Source organism: Mustelus asterias, chromosome 6, assembly GCF_964213995.1.
Source record: "Mustelus asterias chromosome 6, sMusAst1.hap1.1, whole genome shotgun sequence".
Classification (NCBI taxonomy): domain Eukaryota; kingdom Metazoa; phylum Chordata; class Chondrichthyes; order Carcharhiniformes; family Triakidae; genus Mustelus; species Mustelus asterias.
Genome location: NC_135806.1, coordinates 106,243,117 through 106,255,471, shown reverse-complemented (window position 1 = coordinate 106,255,471; position 12,355 = coordinate 106,243,117). Strand labels below are relative to the sequence as shown.

Here is a 12,355-nt window from a genome sequence, read left to right as displayed (position 1 = left end):
CAAATAATTGTCCTTCTAGTTTAATTTTCATCTCCATCTTGAATTTTAGTTTCAACTTTAACAAGAAGTTCAAATCTAATTTAGTTTGTACTAGCAACAAAATTAGGCCATGGGTTTCCCGGCAGTGGCGGGTGCATAAAACGGGAGACCCCCATCGACAGCAGCAGGACCAGAAAGGCTGCCTCTGCTGCTCTAAAATACACGGTGGGAGGTGTGGAAAATCCCACCCACTGTAAATTACTGCTTTAGCATTTGCCTAAAGCAAACTGGATACCAGGGGAAATGCTGTCACCCATTTTCTCCATTTCTCATGATTTGCGGTTGACTGTCACCTTAAGCTTGATGGTCATCAAAAGGACATAGAAACATAGAAAACTACAGCACAAAACAGGCCCTTCGGCCCCACAAGTTGTGCCGAACATATGCCTACCTTTTAGGCCTACCTATAACCCTCTATCCTATTAAGTCCCATGTACTCATCCAGGAGTCTCTTAAAAGACCCTATTGAGTTTGCCTCCACCACCACTGACGGCAGCCGATTCCACTCGCCCACCACCCTCTGTGAAAAACTTCCCCCTAACATCTCCCCTGTACCTACACCCCAGCACCTTAAACCTGTGTCCTCTCGTAGCAGCCATTTCCACCCTGGGAAAAAGCCTCTGAGAGTCCACCCGATCTATGCCTCTCAACATCTTATATACCTCTATTAGGTCTCCTCTCATCCTACATATTGTGTAAATAATATTGACATATTGTGCAAAATAATGAAAATATTCTGGGGTGGCATTTGATGCTAGGTCCAGGAAGCAAGATTATTGTTTTAAAACCAGCAGCTTCAGGATGATATGTTGCCCCAATAAAGCCAAAATAATTTCTTTGATAATCACCCTTGAAATGAGCAATGCCTTTAGCAAGACAATCTGTCATATTCATTAACTCGAGTCTGAGAATATACTTAATTTTGAGTGACACAGAACTGCATTAAGCACAAATCTTTGAGGTTTCACTAGTTGCACGAAACTGATTAGACATTGCAGATTAGTTTAAAGGAAAGAAATAAAACATTTCCTTCTACTAATTTTTTTTCTATCCTCCCCAATTCAACTATTTTCTGTGCAGGACATCATCTATCATCCACAACTGAGCAATCAGCAACCAGGACATGCCGAATAATTACTCTGGACTTAGTTTCTGATTATCCTCAGTGGCAAAGTGCCAGGCCGTCACTCATCCTTCCATACGTTGATGTAGCCCCCAATACTGTGGCTTCAGTTTATCCCCTGAACATACAATTTGTGGGTCCTTTATCCATTCAGTGCGTATGAAGCAAAATTAAACAGTTTGTGTTACCTGGAGCTCTGCACCATGTGTGGGCTGCACGGTTTGTTTTAACTGCGACAGGGATCAGCTGCCAGTTCTTACACCTGTAAGCTGCAAGAGGGAAAAAGGGAGTCAGGTCACGGATTTGATAGGAGAAAATTACTATGGGGGCAATAGGGTGAACAGTGGGAAGCTTTTTCCCAGGTCGGAGGTGACGATCACGAGGGGTCACGGGCTCAAGGTGAGAGGGGCGAAGTATAACTCAGATATCAGAGGGACGTTTTTTACAGAGGGTGGTGGGGGCCTGGAATGCGCTGCCAAGTCGGGTGGTGGAGGCAGGCACGCTGACATCGTTTAAGACTTACCTGGATAGTCACATGAGCAGCCTGGGAATGGAGGGATACAAACGATTGGTCTAGTTGGACCAAGGAGCGGCACAGGCTTGGAGGGCCGAAGGGCCTGTTTCCTGTGCTGTACTGTTCTTTGTTCTTTGTAATTCTCCCATCCCTCTGTGCTTTTTTTAAGAGTATGGGCCAGGAGACTCTAGTTTTGCAGGCTCCCCGCTGAGTGCCCAGGCTTGGGCGCCGTCAGCACCGTGCCAGAAATAGGCATGGAATTGAATAAATTATGCACCCCCTAATTCTAATATAATTTAAATGTCATTAGCAGGCGCAGGACTGAAGTCTCCGGGTCCGCCAGCTTCTCTCCCACCCCCCCCACCAGAGTGGTTCACACTGGCGGAGTTGACAGTAGCATCAGGAATAGGGCAGTGACAAGGAGGTAGGGCCTCTGCGGGCGATTGATGGGGAGGGGGGGGGGGGGTTCTCGCTGCCATTCTGCAGTCGGGATCGGTGGGGGAGGGAGGAAAGGCAGTGATCGGGGCTGCCCATCGGGGTTGGGGGGGGCGTGGTCTGCTTGGGGTGGGGTGGGGTGGGCAGCCTGCTTTGGGGAAGGGGGGGTCTGGACTGCAGCGGTAGGGTTTATGCGAATTTGACACTCAGAATACTTTGGGAGAATCGCTCCCTATATCATGTAGTGCCAGCAATGACCACCCCACTCCCACCTGGTGCTGCTGGGACTACAGGACTGCCGGTCATCCAATTGGCTGGCAGCTCCCCCTGAGAAAAGGGCAAGAATCTTGCCTGAAAGCAATCAACACTGATCCTCGTGTTAAATAGCTGTTGCGTAGTCAGCAGGATTGTTAGCAGACTCCCCTCCCACCCCCCACCCTCCCAGACATTTTAGCCAGAGGGATACAGAGATGGCAAGGGAGATATGGAGGCCTGAGAGATATGAGATGGTAGGGGCACAGAAGCTGAGTGGGGATTGAGGGGGTGAGGCTGGGCTAGGGATCCAACAATCCACTAAAGAACTAGGCTAATGTCCCATTGAAAGGACGTGGGTTCTTCTAAACTGTTGACTCTTGGCATCTATCTGCCTCCATTTCCTCTTCAGGCCTACATCGGGCCCGACAATCTGGAATGAAAATAACATGTGTGTGCGTTCAATCAGACCTCAGGAGTGCCACATCAGAGAATGGCCCAACTTTTGTTACCTGAACCAGTAATGGAAATCTGGCTTAAAGAGCTTAACACAATAAGAGTTGAAGTCCAACAGGTTTATTTGGTAGCAAATGCCATTAGCTTTCGGAGCGCTGCTCCTTCGTCAGATGGAGTGGATATCATCTGACGAAGGGGCAGCGCTCCGAAAGCTAATGGCATTTGCTACCAAATAAACCTGTTGGACTTTAACCTGGTCTTGTTAAAACTCTTACTGTGGTTACCCCAGTCCAATGCTGGCATCTCCACTTAAAGAGCTTAAGACATGTTTGAACATGATGCCATGATTGAATGGTGGAGCAGACTCGATGGGCCAAATGGCCTCATTCTGCTCCTATATCTCATGGTCTTATGGATAGATTGGAATTTTTTTCCCTGTCGGATAATTTGTTCACTACTTTGCACGCTTAAACAATAAAGTCCAATTTTGCCATGCCATAGTGCAAATCATTTTATTCAAACTTTATTTATTAAAATTCTAATTCAGCATTATAAATGAATGAGATGACAATTTTGGTTAGCTGGGAAAAAAACCCCTTTGTTTCCAGATTAAGGTTCTCAAGGAATGAACAGTTACAATTTGAGGCTCAAGTGTTGATAGCGTGTTCACATGTGTTCCTAAATTAGATACTTTACCATTATCAGAAAAAACGAAGCTAGGTCCAACCTCGTTGTCATTTGGGCTGCTTCCATTGTCACAGTAGTAAGTAATGATAATACCATTTAGTGTACCATCCTCATTAAACCCCACCTGGAACAAAACAGCAGAATTGCCTTTTTAAAGGAGCATTTATTGTGACAAACTTGTAGTTGTCTGAAAGGACTACATGTCTACTTGGTAAAGGTGTGCAGTCATAGACCTCGATAGTGCACCAGTCCATGATTACATATTCGGGATTATTATATCAATGGTGCGGGAAAGAGGTGGAAATTTTAATAAATGGCCATTAAACCGTGGGTTCAATGTTTATAAGCAATGAAGAAAGTCACTGAAACAATGGCAGATTCTGTGATTACTAAAGACAAGACTAATCAGCTGAAAGAAATGACTTTGCAGTTTTACCTAACCTTCGAGAGGCCACATTTGGAGTGTAACGTTCAGCTAAGATTTGAAGATCTTTAACCTTTGCACCAATATGGAGATTTTGAATCTAGAATAGCTCATTTATAAGGCACAGGATTCAAAGATTAATGTTGAAGGGAAACATTTAAAGATTGGAGTACCAAAACAAAGAGAAAAATTTGGCAACTTTTATTTAGTCGGAGGATGGTACAAGCGTACAACAAATAATCAAAAGAGAAAACGCTGGAAAATCTCAGCAGGTCTGGCAGCATCTGTAAGGAGAGAAAAGAGCTGATGTTTTGAGTCCAGATGACCATTTGTCAAAGCTTCGACATGCGTTCAAAGCTTTGACAAAGGGTCATCTAGACTCGAAACGTCAGCTCTTTTCTCTCCTTACAGATGCTGCCAGATCTGCTGAGATTTTCCAGCGTTTTCTCTTTTGAATCTTTCACAGTAGTAAGATTCCAGCATCCGCAGTAATTTGCTTTTATACAACAAATAATCAGTGGGGTGCAGCAACAGGAAGTCATGAGAGGGTTTAAAGAATGACGAGCTGAATTACTATTTTGAAATGGGATACAGGGCTACAAGCTCAAGGCATACAAAGAGTACAAGGTAACTGAAATCTGGCTTGAAAGAATTGGATGAATGAGCAAATATTAAAATGATGCATTCAGCACCAGAATATGTACTATCTGATCACTGCAGGTTGTAATGCAGATGTATGACTAGACTGAATGCTTTACTGGCTACATGCAAGAATCCTTTCACAGCAGACATTACTTTGCTCAAATAAGACTTCGCATTACAAATATTTAAAAAAACATAGAACATACAGCACAAAAATAGGCCATTCAGTCCAACTAGTCAATGTTGGCATTTATGCTCTATTAAAGGCTTATCCTTCCTCACTAACTATTAGCACAACCTTTTGTTCCCTTCTCCCTCATGCTTGCCTACTTTCCCCTGAAATGCATCTATACAAATCGCTTCAATTACTCCAGTGATAGCGAGTTTCACATTCTCACCACTCTCGTAAAGAGGTTTCTTCTGGATTCCCTGATTTAAAAAAAATGCTGGAAAAACTCAGAAGTCTAGCAGCATCTATTGAGAGTGTTAAGAATTGAGGGAAATAAAAAATATAAAAATAAATGGGATAAAAATACGATAAAGAAATAGGATCAAAGGGGAACTGAGAAGTGCAGCTGACTGGAGGGGTGTTTTTGAGATGTGAATTACCTAACTGACTGGGGAAAAACAATGGTGCACTGAAGAAGTGACTTCAAAGTGGAGATTAGGGAATTTTCACTTATATGCTAAACGCCTGACCCACAAGGTGGGTAGCATCAAAGGGAATAAAACAGTGGGCAGGATTCTCTGATCTTGTCTGTGGCTGCCCCGCTACGGGCAAGAACTCCGTTCACTGCAGCGGCACCGGAGAATCCCAGTGTGGACGAGGTCGGAGGTTTTTGGCAGATATATCCATGCCATGATAACTGGAGAAAGGGGTGGAGCAACAGTACAATCATAGCCACACCCCAGCTGCAGAAATGCTCCCAAATCCAAGCTGTTGCTGAAAGGCTGCTATTTAAAATCAAAATTTGAACAGAGAAGAATCTCTTTAAAGTTTGTTTATTTATTGGTCACAAGTAGGCTTACATTCACACTGTAATGAAGTTAGTGTGGAAATCTCCTAGTCGCCACACTCTGGCGCCTGTTTGGGTGCACTGAGGGAGAATTTAGCATGGCCAATGCACCTAACCAGCACATCTTTGAATGTGGGAGGAAACCAGAGCACCCGGAGGAAACCCATGCAGGCACGGGGAGAACATGCAGACTCCACACAGACAGTGACCCAAGCCAGGAATTGAACCCAGGTCCCTGGCGCTGTGAGGCAGCAGTGGTAACCACTGTGCCGCCCCCATACACTGAATACTGAAATAACCTGTGAGGATGGTAATTATTTGCTGGATATAATCCATAGCATTATATTGCATTGGATGCTGTTTGGAAAAAAGGAGCATTTTTCAGATTTCAGGAAACGTAGGTAGTTCAGAACAAGGGGCAATATCATTAGATACTGCATGTGTATAGCTATTATTGTACTTGGGTATGCTGTTGTAGTGTTTATAGAATGTCATGTGTGTTTTCTTTTACGTTAATAATAATCTTTATTAATTGATCACAACAAGACTCAACTGTTCCTTCTTGGTTTGCAAATCTTTCTCACATTATACCAAGCTGAAAATATACACCATTCCAAGTTACTCTTCTGGTTTTGGGGTACCCTCACATTTCACATCAATGGGATTCTTAACAAGAGAAACAGACGGAAGATTTTGAGTCCCACGTGACTCTTCTTCAGAACTAGAGAGGGGGGAAACGTTGAAACAGCGCTAAGTGACCTGTTACTATGATGCATTAATTGCAGAAATGAACACCTACTCTGGAACAAGGTTTTAATCTTTAATACCATCATGACCACTCCCTTTGTCTTGTGTTGCATGATATTTGACATTTAATCTCTGTTGCCCTCTAATTTATCTTTGGACTTTTTTGTTCCACGTGCCATCTTCAACAGCATAAACCCATCTTATTTCTCCCCATTTCCAGTTCCAAAGAGTCGTATTGGACTCTAAATATTAACTCTGTTCCTCTCTCCACAAATACTGCCAAACCTGCTGAGCTTTTTGCAGAATTTTCTGTTATTTCAGATGTCCAGCACCTGCAGTATTTTGCTTTAATCTTCTGATATCCGATTGTTGGTGACTATCTGTTTATAGCATCTAGTTTTGCTCTTCCCCACAAGCAGAAACATTCTGTGTATATTCCACCAAATCTTTTTGAAACTTTAAAGACTAGCCCTCAGCCTCCTCTTCTGCTTTTATCTCTGTGCACCCACTCCAGTGCCTCTATATCCATTTTATAATATGGCGACCAAAACTACACCAAGTGTGGTTTAACCAAGATTAGGTACAAGCTTAGCATAATTTCTCTACCTTTCAATTCTACCTTTTTAGAAATAAACCCTAGTGCTTGGTTTGCTTTCTGTTAAAGCTTTATTGAACTGTGTCATAACTTTTTGTGATTTGTAAGTTCTTATAAGTTTATTTATTAGTGTCGCAAGTAGGCTTACATTAACACTGCAACGAAGTTACTGTGAAAATTCCCTGGTCGCTATACTCTAGCGCCTGTTCAGGTACACTGAGGGAGAATTTAGCATGGCCAATGCACCTAACCGGCACATCGTTTGGACTGTGGGAGGAAACCGGAGCACCCGGAGGAAACCCACGCAGACATGGGGAGAATGTGCAGACTCTGCACAGACAGCGACCCAAGCTGGGGATTGAACCTGGGTCCCTGGCGCTGTGAGGCAGCAGTGCTAACCACTGTGCCATCGTATCGCCCATACAAGTGTAGTCCCAAGTTTCTTTGCTCCCCCCATTTACATTCTTTTTTTTTCAAGTAACATGTTCCTTACTTTTCTTACCAAAATGCAGTGTTGTTATTTGTCCCAAGTGGAAAAACGTAACATTTAAAAAGTCATATCTTTTCACATGATCTATCTCTGAAATTCAATTCCACTTCAATTGTTCCACACATATCTTTTTATCATTTGTTTATGGACATTATTAGATTATTGTGCATCATAGGAAAGCTGGTATAAAGATAAGCCTTCTGTGATTTTGGAACTCTAACCTTGTATTTGAAAATATAACCATGGCGTTTGCCAATCGTTTTCATGTTGGTGCTCAGGTTCATCATACATCGAACAGGTCTGTAAGAAACAATGTGTTCACATATAAGGAAGCACAGAATGAGGAAAAAGCTGTCTGATTAATGAAGAGTAACACTTTAAAAGGCCTCAGAGAGGGACCAGTTAGTTAAGTTGGCTAGAAAACTAGCATGTGTTTCAGAATAATGGCTCCCCGTTGAATAATTGATTCCCGTTGAACCATCAACAGACAATGAGCCAAGGACCTACCTTTGGGCAGGACACACATGAATGGACGAAGACCATAGAAAAACTACCAAATTGTGAACTCCAGTTCATCTATTTGACCTTCAGATAGAAAGTAATATAAAAATCATAGAATCCCTACAGCGCAGAAGGAGGCCATTCGACCCATCGAGTCTGCACTGACAACAATGCCACCCAACCCCTATCCCCGTAATCCCACGTATTTACCCAGCTAATCTCCCTGACACCAAGGGGCAATTCAGCACGGTCATTCCACCTAAATGTTTCCCCAATTTCCGAAGCTAATAAAATGAAACTTTGGACTACTTATTCAATTCCACTGTTCAGTCCTAGCTAATCGTTTGCATGGGTGACAAATCCCTGACCACAGCAGCACAAACACCATCGCTTTCTATGGAATATTTAATTATCTCTGTTTCCATTAATTCTATTCCTACTTTTCTATTATCTTTATTTTATGTTACCATTAAAACCTTCACTGTAGAGGTTCAAGAAGTCGGCTCAGCTCTACCTTCTCAAGGGCATTTAGAGTTGGGCAATGAATGCTGGCCTAGCCATCGATGTGCACAAATTTTAAAAATGAGGAGGATTGACTGAAAGTTTAGTTGAAAAGATGGGGAACATTTTTAAAGGAGAACAGAAATGTGGAGGATGAATTTCAGAGATTGGGGCAGAGACAGTTGAATGTCTTCCAGCAATGTTGGGGCAAAGGGAGGGAAATCACTTAGAAATAGTGGGCTGTAGGATTTGAGAGTGGTGTAAGGCTGGAATAGGTTATGAAGGTAGAATGGGATGAAGTTACAGTAGGACAAAAAAATGAGGTATTTGATGTATTGGCATCCAGGAAATCAGTGTAAATTAACAGGTTGAAGATAATAGGAAAGCGAATCGTAATGCAAGACAAAATACAGACAGCAGCATTTTGGGTAAGTTGGAGTTAATGCAGTGAAGGGTGTGAGAGATCAGAAAGGGAGGCATTAGAATAATGCAGCTGAATGTTGACAGTCAAAGTTTGCAGATTAAAATATTGTCTTAGTGATGGATACAACATGCAGTTTGAAGATCTGATCTGCTTTGGAAATCGCAAGATCTTGTAAATGAGAAATCTGCAGAGTGACAAGAAGTTTCAAGCAGAGAGAGAGACTGGAGAGTGGGATTGACAACTGAACCTGTAGTCCCAATCTTCAAGGTAAAGACATCCATGAAGTCTTTGGGTGGGATTTTCCGGCTGCGCTCGCCCCAAGACCAGAAAATCCCACCCGTGGTCAATGGACCTTTGCATCGTCTGCCCCCTGCCTGCTACGATTCCCGTGGCAGGTGGGACGGGAAAATTCCAACCTTTTGTGTTTGTTGTCAGTTGCGAGTTTGATGGGTAAAGTGGATTGAAAAAGCTAAAAGGGATTGGGAAGGCTTTTAGGTTTTACAGAAAAGCAACCGTGGGCATGATCCTGGAGCAGTGATTCAGTCTAAAGGCATCAAGGCACACTTGTGATTAAACATAATGCAACTCTATCTTATTATGATCTTGCAACTGATCCTTTAAACAAGGTGGAATACATGACAATTCAAAAAGACATCGATCAGTTTTCCTTACATCCTTGTGAAGTTTGTCATTAAAATCTTGCTGATTATGAATAGTCCATCACAGGATCACCTCTCGGTGCAGGAGTACTCTTCCGGGCCTCTGGAGGAAAGTTTCAAATTCTCCTTCCGAGGATTTGGATGCATGCTCCATTCCCCACCTGAACTTCCTTCCAACCACTTTTCCAGCTGCTAAACATCCTACACTGTCCACCAACCAGCTCCCACTTCCTGTCTGCTTTGGGTGATACATAGACCAGGTTTATGCAGATAAGGATTGGGATTTTGCGGGAAAGAAATGCAAATTATACTGTTCTAACTGCAAGACAAACTTATCAGTTTGGCCAGATGAAGATGTCTTGGAATTGAGTTTTGTTAGGAAGATTTTCTGCTTGTTTTATGTCAGTTTTTGGCAGTATTAGGAACAGGAGAAATGACAGTTTGGGCAGGGATCCATATCGCTGGGATTCCAGCGGATTCTGCTCTCAGGATGATCTTCGGATGCATGGACAGAGGTGTGAAGAGGTTGAAGACCCACTCTGCAACAATGCTGCTAGAACAAAACATATTGGCTGTGATGTCTGCATACAGTGAAGATTCGGCACGGTAGCACAGTGGTTAGCACTGCTGCTTCACAGCTCCAGGGACCTGGGTTCAATTCCCGGCTTGGGTCACTGTCTGTGTGGAGTTTGCACATTCTCCTCGTGTCTGCGTGAGTTTCCTCCGGGTGTTCCGGTTTCCTCCCACAGTCCAAAGATGTGCGGGTTAGGTTGATTGGCCATGCTAAAATTGCCCCTTAGTGTCCTGAGATGCGTAGGTTAGAGGGATTAGTCGGTAAAATATGTAGGGATATGGGGGTAGGGCCTGGGTGGGATTGTGGTCGGTGCAGACTCGATGGGCCGAATGGCCTCTTTCTGTACTGTAGGTTTTCTATGATTCCCAAGACCAGGTTATTATCTAATTAGTCCCACTCTTTCCCCATAGCCCTGTATTTCTTTCTTTTTCTTGTACGCAACTTTGCAAGTGACTATTGAATTTTCTTCCATTATTCTTTCAAGCAACACCTGCCAGATCCCAAAACTTCATAGAATCATAGAATCCCTACAGTGCAGAAGGAGGTCTTTCTGCCCATTGAATTTGCACCAACTCTCCGCCAGAACATCTTACCCAGGCCACCCCCGCCCTGTCCCAGTAACCCCACACATCTACCCCGCTAATCCCCCTAACATACACATCTTTGGACACTCAGGGGCAATTTAGCATGGCTAATCCACCTACAGGAGGAAACAGGAGCACCCTGAGGAAACCCAGGCAGACACGGGGGAAACATGCAAACTCCACACACAGTGCGGGATTTTACGACCTCACTCGGACGAGGCTCGCAAAATCCCGCCCAAGGCCAACGGAGAATTCTGTTCTGCAAGCCTTGCCCGCCCCGATCGAGGTGGTAAAATGCCGGCCATAGAGTCACCAAGGCCAAAATTTAACCCGAGTCCCTGGTGCTGTGAGGCAGCAGTGCTAACCACTGCGCCACCGTGCCACCAATTCGCTGCATTAAAAAACATCTCAGCTCTCCTCTCTCTTTTGCTACAGATCTTGTATCTGTGTACTCTGGTGGCCAAACCACATACCAGTGAAAACAAGTTGTCTTTAGTTACTACATCAAAACCCAATTTAATTTTGAACACCTCTGTTAATTCTCCTCTTGCCCTTCTTCTCTGCTCCAAGAAGAACAATCCTAGCCTTTAACGTGCCACATTCACATGTGCACACTCAGGAAGTATAAGAAGTGTTCTTCCGATCAAGTTTCTACAAGCTACAAACTAAGAAGTCAATAGATATTTTATACGGCATTCAGCTGAATCCTACCTGGAAAGCACTGTTGCAGCCAATGCTGCAGCACAAGCTACTAAACTGGCACGGGTAGCTTTCCCTCCGTACGCTCCACCCAAACGCTTAGCTGTGATGTCAATACTGTGAAAAGAAAAAACATTCCCAAATGATTAAACCCCATGATGATATTGGCTAATAGTGGAGTAAAAGGCAACTGTTCACTAAGTTACATGTTAAAAGATTAAAACTGCAAATATTCCAAATCAAAAATAATTATCATTCCCAACAGTCCATCAGTTCTGCAACGAGAAAATAGACATTAATGTTTCAGGTGTAGGTCCTTAGCACAAAATTTTCAGTGTTCTTTTCTTTTTCCAACCGCCGATACACTTGCTATGTATTTCCAGCATTTTTGGCTGATACTTTAACAGATCAGCAGTAATATTTTTCCTTTAGTTACCTTGCTAAAAAACCTCAGCACAAAGCCAACTCAAGCTGCACGTTTCCACATTTATTTTATCTGAGGTTGCTGTCAATGGCCTAAGTAGGGTCATTTATACCCACAAACGATAGTCCTGCCTGGCCAAATACAGGACTTGGTCTTGATAAACTAAAGAAATGAAGACACAACAACCTCTTGTCTCTGTGGACTGCAGGAATGACAAAATCGGGGATCTGTATTATCCAGCAATCACAGCTGAATTGGCTGGGAGGAAATAAGGAACATGGAAAAGAAAATAAGAAAATACATTTTAAAACATGACAGCTTACTGTTACATTTATTTACAGGTGGATATAGTTACCCATTGGAAAGTCGTTACGGTGATGGAAGTGTGCATTTAAGCTGAAGGTAGCCTGATGACGGTGACTGCTCTATCACAGTCACTTTAGTTATTTTCTGTTCGAAATGTTTTTGTGAGTTTAACATAGTTTATGATGTGGAAGATTAAGAAATCAAGCCACATTTTACCCAGTGTTTATGTTAAAATTTGCTTGCACCATATCAATGTTACTGTT

General features: G+C 43.1%; 1 protein-coding gene across 5 annotated transcripts in view; it reads right to left on the bottom strand.

Annotated features, from left to right (window-relative positions):
* LOC144495034 (uncharacterized) overlaps positions 1 to 12,355 on the bottom strand; it is a 166,769-nt gene that overhangs the window by 34,307 nt on the left and 120,107 nt on the right. For all 5 annotated transcript variants that reach the window (XM_078214844.1, XM_078214846.1, XM_078214841.1 and 2 more), the window contains exons 19-22: positions 11,375 to 11,479; positions 7,642 to 7,720; positions 3,516 to 3,630; positions 1,351 to 1,431 (exon numbers count right to left, since the gene is read on the bottom strand). In XM_078214844.1, the coding sequence (XP_078070970.1) occupies positions 1,351 to 1,431; positions 3,516 to 3,630; positions 7,642 to 7,720; positions 11,375 to 11,479 (380 nt within the window). The remainder of the gene's footprint in view (positions 1 to 1,350; positions 1,432 to 3,515; positions 3,631 to 7,641; positions 7,721 to 11,374; positions 11,480 to 12,355) is intronic.